This window comes from Pleurodeles waltl, chromosome 3_2 (assembly GCF_031143425.1).
Source record: "Pleurodeles waltl isolate 20211129_DDA chromosome 3_2, aPleWal1.hap1.20221129, whole genome shotgun sequence".
NCBI classification, from domain to species: Eukaryota; Metazoa; Chordata; class Amphibia; order Caudata; family Salamandridae; genus Pleurodeles; species Pleurodeles waltl.
The window spans coordinates 188,814,356-188,832,308 of NC_090441.1; the positions used below are offsets into that span (position 1 = coordinate 188,814,356).

General features: G+C 46.2%; 1 protein-coding gene across 1 annotated transcript in view; it reads right to left on the minus strand.

The window, feature by feature from the left end:
• Positions 1-9,480, minus strand: part of CNPPD1 (cyclin Pas1/PHO80 domain containing 1) — a 45,654-nt gene extending 36,174 nt beyond the window's left edge. The window contains exon 1 of the mRNA XM_069227143.1: positions 9,223-9,480. Within this exon, the coding sequence (XP_069083244.1) occupies positions 9,223-9,291 (69 nt within the window). The 5' untranslated portion in view covers positions 9,292-9,480. The remainder of the gene's footprint in view (positions 1-9,222) is intronic.
• Positions 9,481-17,953: the final 8,473 nt, after the last annotated feature.

Sequence of the window (17,953 nt, forward strand, 5' to 3'; positions counted from 1 at the left end):
AAATCTTTACTTTGTCCCTCAGGCCACCAAGAACTTTAGTTCATGTGCTTATTTTGTCTAGACTAGAGTACGGAAACTATTTGGGTATAGCCGATTACCTTACACGTTGATTTCAGGTAATATAAAAAACATTGCAGCACGCCTTATTCTGAATTTTCCTCCTATGACGTCCCACTTTAGGGAACTGAACTGGATAAAAGTGCCCAATCCTTCTCCTTGATGCACAGAACAGTATATCGGGCTGCGCCTCTTTGTCTTGGGCAAAGTTTCACATACACTGCTCCCTTGCAATCTTCGTTCATCATTTCTACTGGTTGACATCCTCAGATCAAACGCTCCAGATACCAATGTGTGCTCTGTCTTATTGCTCAGCCATACTCTAGAACAAATTCCTCACCCATTTTTAGACTGACTCCTGATCAGGGAGAAACTGAAAACAATTCTCTTCTGATTCTCTTTTGTTGGCCCATAATATCACCAGATTACGCTGATCCAAGTGATAGGACACCCTACTGGGTAACAACCACACTTTTCAAATCTTTAGTATAGCTCGATCTATCCTGTGTCTTGGGCACCACCCATTAACACGCATCGCTTCAAGGACTTAATGTCACAAGTAACCAAGGGCCTGCCCTTAAGTGGCTTAACTCGGAGGATCCCACATTACATCACGTCTTCTCTGAACAATTCTTCTCCATTGTAGGTGCCCCTCAAGGCTCTATCATTGTCCCTCTTCCCATCAAAGTTTATCACTGCCCTTTATCTGGTTGCTGCTCCTCCTCCTTCAACCATGCTGATGACACAAATCATACTGAAGCTAGAAAACCCATAGAGTTTCCACCAATGTACTCCAAGCAGCTGACCGCTGGATGCTTTCTAATCACATTAAACTAAAACCCTTCAGAAAAACTAAATACTTGTTTGTGCCAAGTGGATTCTTCCTACCCTTGACAAGAATTACACTTCCCACCTGTCCACTTAACTCAAGTAAGAGACTTAGGCATGATCATGACTCCAATAACTCTCCTATCACAAGTAAACTACGTTTCTAGACAAAGCTTCTACACAAGATGCATGCATCACATTTTCCATTAACAAGCCATCCCACAGAAAAGTTGAACCAAAACTGCCTTTGTACCACCACTGCTCGACTGGGCCAACAGACTATTCTTCTGTCACTTTCTTCCAAATTCACAAGCTTCAGAGAAGACTGGCTAGACAGCTCCTCAGACTTCCAGTCTCGAGGCACATCTCACCAGTCCTCAACTCCTTGAACTGAGGGCTAGACATCACCTATAAAGGAATGTGCATCACGGACCGAGCTACCACGGTATTGGACCACTCTTCATTCAACAAACTCAGCATCTACTCACACTCTGTACTGCAAAGCTGTAGGTTGTCTAGCTATCCCCTTAAAAGGTTCAAACAAAACTATTTTTTCTGTTCAGACAGTTAACCAGGTTTTCTGCACCAACTGGAGCACAACTCTGAAACCTTATGCACTTGAAAACACCCAACAACTCTGACGCTTGCAAATGTAAACTCCAACAGGGCACCAGGAACCAAATGTGCATTCGAGCTCTCTGTGGCATTGACATTTGATTGCTGGTGCCCTGTCGGAGTGTATGTTTGCACATGAACCATTGTACGCATTCTATAATACATTACAACCCTTGACACAAATTACCTTTAAGTGAGCTTATTTATTGGTCTGTGGAGCACTGTGTAAAGTATTTAAACAACATAGAAAATATTAATAGATACAGATATACCATAGTTGCTGGATATATATATATATATATATATATATATATATATATATATATATATATATATATATATATATATAAAAAAAAGGGAATAGAAGCATGCTTAATTCTCTTAAATAGTTTTGGTGCAGTTAAATAAAAAAAAAAAAGAAGAAAAAAAAGCGCCTCACAACATACGGCCCATGCCAACTATCTACTCAAAGGGTAGTCACTTACTGACCTGCAAGCATGCCACCGAAATCTGGGATATCATCTCAACCCTCAACCCCCCGACGTAACCTTCATCACTGAAACCTGGATCACCCCAGCTTCCACACTGGACATCACCACAGCAACCCCCACTGGTTACAAGATGAAACACCAGAATCACACCAACAAACATGGAGGCAGCATCAGCATTATACACAAGGAGTCGATCTCCTGCACAATCACCGACGACCAGACCACCTCCATCTTGTAAATCATTAACTTCCAGCTCCACACCAGCAATAGTACCACCATCAAAGGAACCCTTGCTTACAGACCTGATTTGGCAACGCCATCGCTGAATTTATCACTCCTCTTGCCATACATCCAAACGCTACTAGACGGCCCCATCCACACCAGCTTCACCAACCTCCTGTAAAGACTGTACAACATCAGCCTCATCAGCTAGTCACCAACCCCACCACATCACAGGACACACGCTGGACCCCATTTTCTCATCAAGCAACATAATTAGGTACACCCACACCTTAGACCTCACATGGTCAGACCACTCCATCGTACACTTCACCATCACCGGACATACCCACGCCATCCTCAGCCTCCCCAGTGCACCGTTCCGCAACTGGACCAAGGTCTCTCAGTAACAATGGACCAACGCCCTCGATGCCACACAGCCCAACTACCCCCCCCCCCTTTAACCTGGACTACGCAGTACATAACTTCAAGAACTAGATCAACACCACCACCAACCAAGTCGCTCCCACCAAACCAGCTAAAGCTCACAGACCAGCCAAGCAAGCCATTTGCTAGACCCCAGATTTCAGACAAGACTTAATTTGTCTGACTGGCTTCATTCTGTGATACTTTTCAAACACATTAGTAGTGCAAACACAGGAGGCAGTCCATTCTGTAATAAGTAAACAATCAATACTTAGTACATATTGACCAGGGGGAGAACCAGTAAAGAAAGGTACTCATACAGTATTTCTGCTGCTGCAGAAGATGCTATAATCTGGTACAAAGGCATGTCCTGATAGACATGTACAACACTAGGGTATAAAACCTTTCAAACAAATGAATGGAAATGCTTATCAAAACAACTTTGTTGTTTTGATAACTGTTCAGGTTTGCAATCACTGAAAGCTTATCCTTACTCCTATAACACCCTTCTGAACTAGAGTAAACATTAACCTGGTAACAGGCTTTAGATGAGTCTTCACCTTAAGAACAGATTATGCTGCCTTGTTCTCACCCTGCGGAAACACCTGGCATCCTGTTGGCGTTGGGGCTTATGGAAGGTTGCCAGGCCTTCGGTGTAATGATGCGCGACACTTTGTTTGCAGTGTGCTTATGCATGACATTCCTCAATCAGGCAGTTGCAAACAGTAGCAAGAGCTCTAAGGGGGAGGGCTCATCCCAGCTTAAACACAAAGCCTTACTTGCATACACATATCCAAACTGGTTCCTGAGCCATGGAAAATATTACTGTGCCACTCCCACATTGCCAGGGGCTTAATGCACCTGTGTTGGCTTTGCGTGGAGAAGCTTTGCATTTTCAAGACCTGCAGCTTTTGCAGTAGGGCAGTCTAGTCTGGCCTCATACAACTGCACTTTAAGTTTGGATGTGTGCTAGTTTCATCTCCGGGTGTTCTTCATATTCCCAAACTCTCGTGGGAGGCTGGTCTTTCACCTTCCTTCCATCGAATGAATGTGCTGGGGTCTTATCTTTCAGAATTGAATCTAACCATCTACTTTTCAAAAACATCGAAAAAAATACTTTTTTGTCCCCTAGTTCCTCTGATTTGTCTAGCTCGATGATTTGCTCCGTCTAGCGTCAGGACACCATCATTAACCTCAGTGGAGAGGTGGTGGTTGCCTTTTAGATAAACACGGATTAGTGGGCCAGCCATGCTCAGACCAACATGCACTGAAACACGAGGTTCGCAGAATGTAGGTAATGTATGGAGGAATGTTAAGCAGACAACGAGAAACAATCCACTGAATAAAACACAAAAACAATGAGCATCAAGAAAGTAACCAAGTGTTGACAAATAATGGCTTCAAAAGATGGGGGGGGCAAAATTATGTCATTCTGGGGTCATTCCCGTAAGGACATGAAGTAACCCAACGTCCGCAAATCATCAGAGAGACTAATCGAATAACCTTATTTCAGTAAATGCCAGTGGAGCCAGCAGGCCAAATATCAGTGAGAATCACTCGCTAACCAAACTTCAGGCCATGGCACACCGCAGGAAGTCCTGTGTCAGAGATCCAAGTGGTCAAAGTCATCAAAAGTCTGTAACAACTGCGTGCGTACAATGGAGTTTACTGATTTATGTGAGAGGGATGTCAATCTCCAAGTACAACGAGTCTTGAGTACAGCAATAATCCAAATCGTCCTATATAAACATCATGAGTACAGCCATAATCCAAATCGTCCTATATACAGCAAAACAGCCGACACGTGTTTCATCTCCTACACTTTGTCAAGGCTGATATTATTGGACAGGTAGTGATGTTGTAGCATGTAGAAGAGTCCGCCATCAAGGGCTAGTAAAGGACTCTTGCCTCGTTGGGCCAAGGAAAACAGAGTAGAGGTCAGCGTGAATGGCCCTGATAAGCCTTCCTACCGCGTCAAACTGTGCCTGATTGTGTTGGTAATACACCAGAACGAATCAAACCCTAACTTTTTTTTTTTTATCTGTTTATTAAACACAATCTTCACACATCAATACAATAGCTGTTCATAAATTTTGCAGTCCGTTTACACACTTATATAAATTTACACAGCATTGCTACACCATAAGGTGTCAAAAAAAGAAGGGAAGGGGGGGAGAGAGGAGAACGGGGATAACGGGAGGGGAGAGCAATTATAAACGATCATAAGAATGCGAAGTAACTAAGGGCAAGGTAAAAGGAAGGTACAGTAGCATTTAGCGTGCGAGCTATTGTAGGAGCTGATTGCAGCTTAAGGGTCCGGCCAATCATTATCGGTATCAGTACTAATTTAAGTGATCCCCTGTGGTGCATGGGGGGAAAAAAAAAAAGAGTGAAAACACGGCTAATAATTGTGACTAATGTGGAGATCACCTCAAGGGTATAAAATGTGTCTGTGGGGTTGACAGGTTCGGGGGCAGGTATATTTTGCGTGTTATGGATATATGTTGCATGCATGTGTTAACGCATGGGACGTGTCTGGGCACGGCGTAGAGATATCTTTTGAGGAGGAAGAAGGATATTAGCGATGAGTACATTTGAGGACAACTGGAATTGGTGCCGTGTGGCTAACATATTAACCGTGCCAGCCCAAACTGTGATGGTTGTGTATAGTATCCTGTTCACGGGGGATACATGTCGTCTCTGGCCTCTATTGCTACCACAAAAGTGTCCCAAACTTCCGGGCCCTCCAGAATGAGACCTCTGTGTTGTAATAGGTGAAGTGTCTGGGCTTCAGCTTGAGCGCGGCTATGTAAATCATGCAGCCATATCGCGTGGGAAGGGACATGCGGAGCTTTCCAATGTGTTGCTATCAAACGTTTATACACCACAAATGCCAAGTCTATGAATCTGTGTGTTTGTCTGTCTGTTTTGGCTCGATGTCGTATACCGAGTAAGCAGGAGTCAGGCGTGGGCCCTAGGGTATGAGATGAGATATCTGCTGTGATCTCCGTCACTCGTTGCCAGGCCGAGTTTATGGAGTGGCAGCTCCAGACCATGTGATAGAAGTCAGCTGCTGGTGTAGCGCATCTAGGACATGTTGGTGTTGTGTTGGGGTAGATTCTTTGGATGCGGGCTGGTGATAGATATGATTGGTGAAGGTAATTAAATTGGGTATAACGCAGGCGAGGATTGCCAGATATTGATTTAATCATTGCAAGGGCGGTAACCGAGGTCTTCTGTGGTAGTGGGGCGGAGAGGACAGAGTCCCAACGCGCCTTCGCGTGTGGCAGGGTGGTGCATATTGCTTCAAGCAATGCTTTATAGTGTGGTGATAATTCTCTTTGAACTGCCAATAGTTAGGATAGTGGTGAGTACTGAGGACTACGGAGGTTCCGAGTCTCCTGCGCCCCAGAGATTATTGAGTAATAATTTTATGGCATTAAATGTTAGAAAGGCCCCGTTTTGCATAGTGCCCGCGGTCACCAGTTCCATGAAAGTATGCACCGCGGAGCTAGAGTATAAATCACCTAACTGGAGCGTGTTCAATTCACGTGTATCATGGTGTATTGACAGGGTTTGGGTGCCCGGCAGTTAAAACAGTGGCAGCAAAGGTGAATAGGGGGGAGAGGTGGTCTTATTCTGAACATATCTGCGCCAGCAGAATCGAGCTGCCTCTAGCAATATTAGTCTGGGAAACGTATGGGAAGTGCTAGTTAGTATCGAGAGCAGCAGCCCCTGTGGTGCTGTATGTGTCTGCAACATTCTGCCTTCAACCGAAGGGGTATCTCGGAGCCATGTGGATAGCCATGACAATTGGGCGGCTGCATAATATCTTTCAAAGTTAGGCATTCCCAATCCACCCATCTCCTGCGGGTGCTGCGTTATTGACAGCGCCACTCTGCGTCTGTCTTTGCCCCAGATCAAGTCAGTTAGTATTGATTGCAGTTTGTTAAATAAGGAGCGTGGTAAGCACAGCGGGAGGGCTGTGAAATAGTACAAAAACCTTGGGAGGATGAGCATCTTGGCTATCGCCACCCGGCCCATGGGGGGCAGGGGGAGTGAGCTCCAGAAAGGTGTTGTGCCACGGACGGAGCCAAGGACCCTATCTATATTACCTTCTTTTAGATCTGTAATGGAGTGATAGATCTGCACTCCCAGATATTTAAACGTTATATATGACCAGGGTAATTTATATTGCGGTAGCGTCATGCGGTGAGCAACCAGGATCGGAGTGAGAGGGAATATGCTTGATTTGGACCAGTTGACATGCAGTCCAGAGGCAAAGGCGTCCAGCATCTGCAGTACCTCTGCCATGCAGGCCGAGTGGTCGCGCAGATATATTAAGGCATCATCTGCATATAAGGATACAATGTGATGGGTGTTGGACTCCGGGATACCCCCATGTGTGCATAGCTCCGTAGCTTAATCGCTAGTGGCTCCATGGCAATGGCGAATAGCAATGGGGATAATGGGCAACCTTGTCTGGTGCCTCTGCCTATGGGGAATGCTTCAGAGATAACTCGTCCGTTTTTGACACGAGCAGTGGGTCTGGAGTAAATCAAACCCTAACTTAACGGCAGATCTGTTGTGGTCACAGGCAATACATAATAAGAGGTTATTTAACAACTTAACTTCAGGACATGTTCTGGGACCCACAGGCTATACATCAGATTTCTGGACACGTTTGTGTGGCCCAAAGGCTATACATCAGAGGAGATAACTGAATAACCAATATTCAGGACCTTTTGGGGGGAGGAGGGTCACAGGCGATGCGTTACAGGAGCTAATTAACTAACTTCAGGACATGTCTGCAGGGCCCACAGCGCTGCTTCGGGGAATCACTGAATAACCCAATTTCAGGACCAGTTTGTGGGTTCCACAGGAACGGGTTCATTCTAACGAAAGTCTGGAGGGACTATGGAAAGGTCAGATTCCAAACAAATATCTGTGTGCACCTCGAGCAGTACAACTACAAGGTCACAGTGGTTTAAACAGCAACCTAACTAAACACATTTTGTTTAGTGCTCGTTAAATATCAAGCTTCTATGGGATATCAGTAGAGATACTGCAGGCACATACATACCAAGTCCAGTCTCAGGCCGGACTCTCATTGGATTCCAAAGTCCCTGTGTGGTGCCACACCCGCCAACACCTTGACTCAAAATGCAAGTGAAGCCAGGAATATAAGGGGGTGATCCCATTAAGGCGAATGTGGAGACAACGTTTTTTTTTGGGGGGGGGGGGGGGTTGCATAAAAAGCAGGTGGCCCCTTTAAAGTCTAGAGGCATTTCTGTTTGTGAGGTGGATGAACAGAAGTAACAAGAGGGTGAGACACGTCAAATATGGCTGAGTTTACAAGCACCTGTTGATAAGTCGCTTCTCTCTCACTTACAGAGGGACATACATGTCCCACTGGCCTTATTTCTCCAGGATCTTGGATGTTCTTCTCCAAAGACGCCCGTCTCTGCTTGACTTTCTTCCAAAGTAGTTTCCCGGCTAGCGGAATCTGTTCTGTGCGGTCTAATGAACTTTGTGTTGTTGGCAGCGAGTCAGACAGGCCTGGCAGGCCCTGTCCTGACATTCCCACCCTCCTTTTCAAACCTCTGCCTTCTTACCTGGCCCAAGTCAGGGCAGCTATCTTCCCACTTCTCACCCTTCCCCACCTGCTGACCCCTCACACCGCTAAGTCTATTTCTGTGCCTTTGCTTCCAAGGCTTCATCTCTCTTTTCCTCAGGCTCCTCTCCAGCACCTTTCCTTCGCCAATCAATGCCATGTGAAGCAAGATCACGAGCACGGCCTGTTTTTAATTTTGTAATTTGCATTTTGCAGCTTATACTGTTAATAGTAAAAACAAAGCAATTTCCAGAATGCAAAACAGTGGTCTAAAAGTCCATAAGTGGCAGACAGAATGGCCACTTGGCAGGTATATGTAACCATAACTCACTGCACCCCTCTGCCCTCTCTCACACCCCTGCTGCCCCGTTATTCTCTCCTTCTTCGTTCCCACGCCATTTCAGAATGGTTAGCCAATGGAACAATGCATTCTGGGACTTGTAGTTTTCTCAAAGTAAGTATGTATTAAAGATCACAGCACTCAGAAGCCTGCTGGTGAACACCTAGCGCTAGCTGAAGATGTCATAAACAGTGGGGTGGTGGGAAGGGGCACTTGGAAGCTATGGGCAACAATGATCCACTGCCTCTTCTGTCCTTTGCTTTCTCACATCCGCCTGTCCCTCCCCCTCCACCCATACCTCTGGCTCCTCTTGTTTTTCTCTCCATGCTTCTTCCCACATCTCAGAATGGTAAGCTAATGGACCAATGCATTCTGGGACTTGTAGTTTTCTCAGAATAAGTATGTACTAAAGATGACAGCACTCAGGGGCCTGGTGGCTAGGTTAAGATGCCACAAGCACGGGGGGCAGCTCGCACCCCTGCCCTCCGGCCCCTCCACGTCTACCCGGTCTCCAGCCCGCTTCCACTCCCCGCCCTCCACCATGCGGCCTCTCCGCTCCCTCGCCTCTAAACTACGGCCTCCCTTGGAGGCAGCCCCCCATCCCCCCGGTCTCTCTCCCCCGGGGCACTCACCGGGAAGTCTCTGAAGCCGTCCGGCAGCTGAAAGCCGCTGCCCACCTCGCCCTCCTCCGGGCGCCGCATCCTCCCTCCCGCTGGTTGAGGCCTCTAGGCCGCGCGCGATCCCCGGCCTCGCGTAGCCACAAGTCCGTCTCGGCGCGCTTCTCGTCGGCCTCGCGCGCTACTCGAGCCCCCGGTTCCCGGCCTGCGTGGCCACGCCTCGGAGCCTGGCTGCGCCTGGTGCGTGTGTCTCCGGAGCGGCGGGCGGGAGGCGGCGGCGCTGCTCGGTCCCTCCCCTTCGGCTGGCCCTGCCCTCGCGGGGCGGGTCCGTCACCCCGCGTCACAGGGGCCCCGGAGGCGGCGCCCGGGCCCGGCCTCCGTGCCAACGCCTCGGGGAGAGTTTAACCTAACAGCCGGGGGTACACTCTCCCAAGCTCTCTTTATCTTTGCGCTACATAACACTGCCAGGAATAAAACACTGAAGCCTGTCACAAGCCCTAACGCGCCCCCTCCAAGAACTGATTGTATTCATATAGCGCTTACTGCCCCTGAGCAGGCGTCGAAGCGCTTTTTGGCGAGTAGGACACTATTCCGGACCCCCAAAGGATCAGTGGTGGATTAGTGTAGGGAAATATGTGAGTATTAGTTTCAGGAGGTGTGATTTTAATTTGCGCGTTGGACATGCAAGCCTGTTGGTTGGAGTGCATAAAGGGGGGAAGAATCCAGAAGTGTGAATTGGGAGATCAGAGTAGTAAAGTGACGTTTGGAATGAGTAAAGGAGAGCTGGAGGAGGGAAGAGTCTGTAGAAAGAGATTAGGGAGATTGAACAAGCTGCAGCAAGCGTTGTTATTAAGATAATATTTTATTATAGAGGAGAAGTAAAGGTCACAACTGGACCCCATAGTGCGATAGTTCCAACTGTTTCTCTCTCTTCCTCTCATGCGTGGAACCTCACCAAGGTTCCATGCATTCAAAGGAATACATGCGACTTAGTCATAGATGTATATGTACTAAACAATGAATGGCAGATATATAATGTTACCATATTACATCGGAATACAACGCACCCTTCTATCTTAACAAGATTTTAAAGGAGCTATATACTTACATACCTTAACTACAATTACATAATTACATATTTTCTTTTCATCAATTGCATTTACATCTGTATTATTTCTTGACAAAGTCCCTCAACCATTTTGGTTTGACAGTTTTTCTTTTAGGACAAGTCTTTCTTATACTTTCATTTACACACTCCTTCTCCAATTCATGTTATTTCACACTCAGACATAGAACCAAATTCCTTACATTCCATTTTTCATTCCTTTCCAATATGACTGTATTGCCAAAAACGTTATGTATCTTTTTGACATTTGAGAATTTAGACTCCCCTTTTCGTACAGGTGTTCCCAACTTCACTCGCACATATTCACCTTCCTTGAACATATAGGGAACCCTGATCAACCTGCTATTATATCTCGTTCAATATTGACTTTGGCTCCTTTGGGCTACCATCTGACAACCATGGATTGCAATTTGATATTTCCTAGGAGTGGATGTACCATGTCATGACCAAGACTGTTTGATACCTTGAATTGCACGCGCACGTTGTTGCTGTTGGTTCATATTTTTAGCCTTGTTTTTAGATTCTTGGTTTAAAATTTTATTGTGGTAGCATGGATTTGTAACTGATATCAAACAAACAAAGCTGAATATCAAGTTTTGATACAAGTTGAGAAGTGGGTTATGGTAAGGCCAAATATTTGACGGCTCTATGGTTTATCCGCTCCAAGTGCATATGAGTACATTATTTAAATGACAAGGAGATTGTGGACCCATTAGTTAACTCTATCAATTGCTTACAATGTATTAACCTGAGCCCTTTAGATAGAAGGAACTTAGGGGGTCATTCCGACCCTGGCGGTCATAGACCGCCAGGGCCGGGGACCGCGGATGCACCGCCAACAGGCTGGCGGTGCATCCAGGCCAATTCTGACCGCGGCGGTAAAGCCGCGGTCAGAAAAGGGAAACCGGCGGTTTCCCGCCGGTTTTCCCCTGGCCTGAAGAATCCTCCATGGCGGCGCTGCAGGCAGCGCCGCCATGGGGATTCCGACCCCCTTCCCGCCAGCCTGGTTCTGGCGGTTTTGACCGCCAGAACCTGGCTGGTGGGAACGGGTGTCGTGGGGCCCCTGGGGGCCCCTGCAGTGCCCATGCCAATGGCATGGGCACTGCAGGGGCCCCCTAACAGGGCCCCACAAAGATTTTCAGTGTCTGCATAGCAGACACTGAAAATCGCGACGGGTGCAACTGCACCCGTCGCACCCTTTCCACTCCGCCGGCTCCATTCGGAGCCGGCATCCTCGTGGAAGGGGGTTTCCCGCTGGGCGGGCGGGCGGCCTTCTGGCGGTCGCCCGCCAGCCCAGCGGGAAACTCAGAATGACCGCCGCGGTCTTTTGACCGCGGTACGGTCTTCTGGCGGCCAAGATTAGAATGACCCCCTTAGTGTAGTTTGCACCCCCCTTCTTATAGTGCTTATTGTTAGACATATTCCTTTTTCATATATTACTAATAGGGGCACATGCAATACTCTGTTATAGACAACCTATGCTACTGCAAAGTTATTCCCTATTAAGTTACCTCTAGTGTTTGTGCCTATTGTTTTCTGTGGTTACAATATCATTGGAAAAGGTTTGGCTATAATGAAATCTTATTATATTATATTTTTAATTTTAATGTGATTTAAGTACTTGTAGGTTTAGACCAAGCCAGAGACAAAAATATACAAGGGTAGTGAGTGGTAAGGATGCTGCACTTCCGTTCCGTTACAGTTCTTATTTAAGCAACACAGTGAGTCAGATGAGAAAAAAGGTGCCACTCGGTCGGGTGCCCCACTACCCTAGTGGGCACAAAGATTTGTGTACCGGGGTACACAATGACAATGAATACAGTATTGTGAATCCAAAAGCGAAGAGTAAAGCGATGATTCCGGGTTGGTGTTTTGGTAGAGTCTTTATTCAGGGTCATAAATTCGGGCTTATCAGGGCTCTTATATTACCCTCTATTTGACCACTGGAATCATCGAACACCCACGGCAGTCCTACCCAGGACTGATTAGCGTCTCTTTTTCACTTACTGAACTTACTGCTTTCTTCTGCCCCTGGCCGGACGGGCCCAGCCTTGATAAAGTCACTTGTGTGATGAAACACGTGTTGGCTGTTTCCTGTAAGACGACACAAACCTACACCTGTGAATAAAGACTCTACCAAAACACCAACCCGGAATCATCGCTTTACTCTTCGCTTTTGGATTCACAATACTTGGGCTACACTTTCGTCCCAGAAACATTGATGAACTCTTACCTCTCTGTGTGCCTTGGTCTACCTGTATTACTTGTAGGTTTAGTGCTTAATTGTTTTGTACTTTTATGATCTCAGCGATCAAAATCAAGTTATTATGAAGTGACTTTGTTTTTCTCTATTCTTCTAATTACTTCACTAGGTTTACAACCTTTTTTTCCTTGCTTTTAATTAAAGAAGGGGAAGCTATTGTTGCTGGTTTTCTTCCCCTCAGCAACATAAAAGGTGATTCTCCTGCCTTTGAATGTGGAATACATCTATAATTCCATAGCATGTTTCTCAGCTGTTCCTTCTATTTCAAACCATTCTTAGAAGTCATTTTCAAACAACCTCCTAAACCTCGAACCTTTCTACAAGACTGTTCTCCCTGGGATGATAATAGGCCGTTTTATGATGTTGTATGTTTAAGGATTTAAAGAAACTGCTCACAACTTCTGAAATGAATTAAAGACCCTTGTAGGTGACAATTTCTTGTGGTATCCCTTCTCTTGCAAATACTTCCCTACAAAACGTAATTACTATTTCTGATTTTATTTGATACACTACTTGAACTTCTAGCCACTTGGAGTAATAGTCAACCATGACTATGGCCTATTTGTACCTCAAACCCTGCTGACTGAAAGGACCACAAATATCCATACCTAATTTCTGCCAGGCACCTGTATGACACTCAATAGGAATTATGGGTGATTCTCTTACAGGCCACGACTTCTCACTATTGAGACAACTCACACAATTCCTTACAAATCGCTCTATATCTCTATTCACTGCTGGACACTAGGGCCCGTATTTATACTTTTTTTAGCGCCGCATTTGCGCCGCTTTTTGACGCAAAACGGCGCAAACCTACAAAATACAATGGTATTTTGCAAGTTTGCGCCGTTTTTGCGTCAAAAAACGACGCAAATGCGGCGCAAAAAAAGTATAAATACGGGCTACCTCCATGCCCCTCATGCAACAGTGGCATTATTCTCTCGTGAAGTGAACTAGGAACAAGTAATCATTCACCTCTGTACACTATGTTATCGATTACAGAGATTTAATTCCACATCATTTTGTATTTTGCTAAGATGTCACAGTTGATTCATTGATTCTTCCACTTATTTGTCACGTTTTCTATTTTTACTGATTCCTCATCTGACAAAATTGCATTCAACCATTCCTGCTTAGAAACAGCACCCTCTGACAAGTTGTCTATTGAGGCTACTACCCAGTTGTCATTGTTATCACTTACTTCAATTCCAGAATCTGAGGGCTCTATAGGTAACCATGAAAAACAATCAGCCTTAATATTCCTTGCACCTGTTACATACATGACTGTGAATTCTTGTAGTCTAAATAGCCACTTAGCTATGTAAGGTGTTGCTCTAGTACTTCCTTTGGTTGAAAAAATATCCACCAAAGGCTTGTGGTCCATTCGCAATTCGAAATTCACTTCCCACAAATACGTTCTGAAATGTTGAATCCCTCCCCCACCAACAGTCCAGGGCTTCCTTGACTGAGTACTTTTGTTCAGCGTCTTTCAAAGTTCTTGAAGCATAAGCTAAAACTCTTTCTTTGCCCTGGTGAAGTTGTAACAGTACTGCCACAGACTTTAAGCACTGGCATCAGTACACAGGATTGTTCTATACTCTAAATTAAATGGTTTTAAAATTGGAGCCGAGGCTATGCTTTCCTTAATTTTGTCAAATGATCTTTCACACTCGCTGGACCAAACATACTGTTCACCTTTTTCTTCAGATCTCAGAGGTCAAGATAAATCAGCAAAGTGATCCACAAATTTGGCATAATACTCTGCCAGACCCAAAAATGCTTTAAGCCGTTTCTTATTTTCAGGATTGGAAGCTCGTTCAATTGCATCTAATAGTTTCAGTTTAGACCTAATACCATCAGATCCAATGACGTGACCCAAATGTTCGACCTCTGGTGCAGCAATCTTACACTTTTCTATACCAATTGTAAGTCCTGCCTTTTGTAATCTTTTCAATTCTTGAGATAACACATCATCATGTTAATGTTTGTAGCTTCCATGTATCAAAATGTCATCTTGGAAAAGAGTGACAAAATTTATTCCAGCCAAAATTTTGTGCATAACACGTTGGAACACTGCAGAGGCAGATGCCAACCCAAATGGCATTCTTAAGTATCTAAATGGTCCTTGCGGTGTTACAAATAATGTTAAATGTCTACTCTCAGGGTTTAAAACAATTTGATTATACTCCTTTGACAAATCTAGGGTTGTAAAATATTTACCTTCTTCCATAGTACTCAACATTAGATTAATATTGGGCAATGGTGGATGGTCCACCCAGATACAATTGTTGAGATCACGCAAGTCAACACACATGCGGATTTTCCCGTTTGACTTCTGTGCTAATTCTATTGGACTGAGCCACTCTGACACTTCTATGGGTTCAATTATCCTTTCCATACAAAGTTAGTCCAACTCTAAAGTTAGTGCCTCTTTCATTGCCAATGGAACCTCCTTCAATTTATACACCCTATAAATGGATCCTTCTTTTAAAAAAATACAGTGTGAAAAAAAACCTTCAACATACCTAGTTTCTCCTGGAAAACCTCTGGGAATGCTTCATTCCATTTGTTCACGTCTGAAACACACATTGCCATTACTTGTTCTATCTGGTTGGGATCTAAAGTTATTCCTAACTTTCTTTGTTCCTTCCTGTAGGAGGCTGGCCTGGCTTGTAGTGGGTACCAGAAGTACTTACACCTTGTGCCAGGTCCAGTTATCCCTTATTAGTGTAGAAGAGGTGTTTCTAGCAGCTTAGGCTGGTAGAAGGTAGCTATGGCAAAGCAGCTTAGGCTGAACTAGGAGACATGTAAAGCTCCTACTATACCACTGGTGTCATATGCACAATATCATAAGAAAACACAATACACAGATATACTAAAAATAAAGGTACTTTATTTTTATGACAATATGCCAAAAGTATCTCAGTGAGTACCCTCAGTATGAGGATGAGAAATGTACACAAGATATATGTACACAAACCAAAATTATGCAGATAATAGCAAAAGGAAGTAACGCAAGCAATGTAAAGTTACAGTAGATTGCAATAGGAGCACATAGGTATAGGGGCAATACAAACCATATACTCCAAAAGTGGAATGCGAACCACGAATGGACCCCAAACCTATGTGAGCTTGTAGAGGGTCGCTGGGACTGTAAGAAAACAGTGAGGGTTAGAAAAATAGCCCACCCCAAGACCCTGAAAGGTAGGTGTAAGGTGCACCTACTACTCCCAGAGAGCAGAGAAGTCGTGATAGGGGGATTCTGCAGGAAGAACAAACACCCGCAATGCAACAACAGTGGATTTCCGGACCTGAGTACCTGTAAGACAAGGGGACCAAGTCCAAGAGTCGCGACAGTGTCGAGAGTGGGCAGGAGCCCATGAAATGCCAGCTGAGGGTGCAAGGAAGCTGCCACCTGTTGGAAAAAGCTTGGTGTTCTGCAAGAACGAAGAGGACTAGGAACTTCCCCTTTGGAGGATGGATGTCCCACGTCGTGAAGAAGCTTGCAGAGGTGTTCCCACGCAGAAAGACCGCAAGCAAGCCTTGCTAGCTGCAAGGGTCGCGGTTAGGGTTTTTGGATGCTGCTGTGGCCCAGGAGAGACCAGGATGTCGCCACTTGGATGAGGAGACAGAGGGGGCGCCCAGCAAGTAAGGGAGCCCTCACAGAAGCAGGCAGCACCCGCAGAAGTACCTGAACAGGCACTTAGAAGAAAAGTGAACTGGAGTCCACCCGAAGTCACAAAAGGGAGTCCCACGACACCGGAGGACAACTCAGAAGGTTGTGCACTGCAGGTTAGAGTGTCGGGGACCCAGGCTTGGCTGTGCACGAAGAAAATCCTGGAAGAGTGCACAGGAGCCGGAGCAGCTGCAAATCACGCGGTACCCAGCAATGCAGTCTAGCGTGGGGAGGCAAGGACTTACCTCCACCAAACTTGGACTGAAGAGTCACTGGACTGTGGGAGTCACTTGGACAGAGTTGCTGAGTTCCAGGGACCACGCTCGTCGTGCTGAGAGGGGACCCAGAGGACCAGTGATGCAGTCTTTTGGTGCCTGCGGTTGCAGGGGGAAGATTCCGTCGACCCACAGGAGATTTCTTCAGAGCCTCTAGTGCAGAAAGGAGGCAGACTACCCCCACAGCATGCACCACCAGGAAAGCAGTCGAGAAGGCGGCTGGATCAGCGATACAAGGTTGCAGTAGTCGTCTTTGCTACTTTGTTGCGGTTTTGCGGGCGTCCTGAGCAGTCAGCGGTCAATTCCTTGGCAGAAGGTGAAGAGAGAGATGCAGAGGAACTCTGATGAGCTCTTGCATTCGTTATCTAAAGAATTCCCCAAAGCAGAGACCCTAAATAGCTAGAAAAGGAGGTTTGGCTACTTAGGAAGGAGGATAGGCTAGCAACACAGGCAAGAGCCTATCAGAAGGAGTCTCTGACGTTACCTGCTGGCCCTGGCCACTCAGAGCAGTCCAGTGTGCCAGCAGCAGCTCTGTTTCCAAGATGGCAGAGGTCTGGAGCACACTGGAGGAGCTCTGGGCACCTCCCAGGTCCTTTGTCCAGTTTCGCTCCAGAGCAGGGCTGGGGGATCCCTGAACCGGTGTAGACTGGCTTATGCAGAGATGGGCACCATCTGTGCCCATCAAAGCATTTCCTGAGGCTGGGGGAGGCTACTCCTCCCCAGCCCTGACACCTTTTTCCAAAGGGAGAGGGTGTAACACCCTCTCTCTGAGGAAGTCCTTTGTTCTGCCTTCCTGGGCCAAGCCTGGCTGGACCCCAGGAGGGCAGAAACCTGTCTGAGGGGTTGGCAGCAGCTGCAGTGAACCCCCGGGAAAGGTAGTTTGGCAGTACCCGGGTCTGTGCTAGAGACTCGGGGGATCATGGAATTGTCTCTGGCATTCGGCATTGGGGTGACAATTCCATGATCTTAGACATGTTACATGGCCATGTTCGGAGTTACCATTGTGACGCTATACATAGGTAGTGACCTATGTATAGTGCACGCGTGTAATGGTGTCCCCGCACTCACAAAGTCCGGGGAATTGGCCTTGAACAATGTGGGGGCACCTTGGCTAGTGCCAGGGTGCCCACACACTAAGTAACTTAGCACCCAACCTTTACCAGGTAAAGGTTAGACATATAGGTGACTTATAAGTTACTTAAGTGCAGTGGTAAATGGCTGTGAAATAACGTGGACGTTATTTCACCCAGGCTGCAGTGGCAGGCCTGTGTAAGAATTGTCAGAGCTCCCTATGGGTGGCAAAAGAAATGCTGCAGCCCATAGGGATCTCCTGGAACCCCAATACCCTGGGTACCTCAGTACCATATACTAGGGAATTATAAGGGTGTTCCAGTATGCCAATGTGA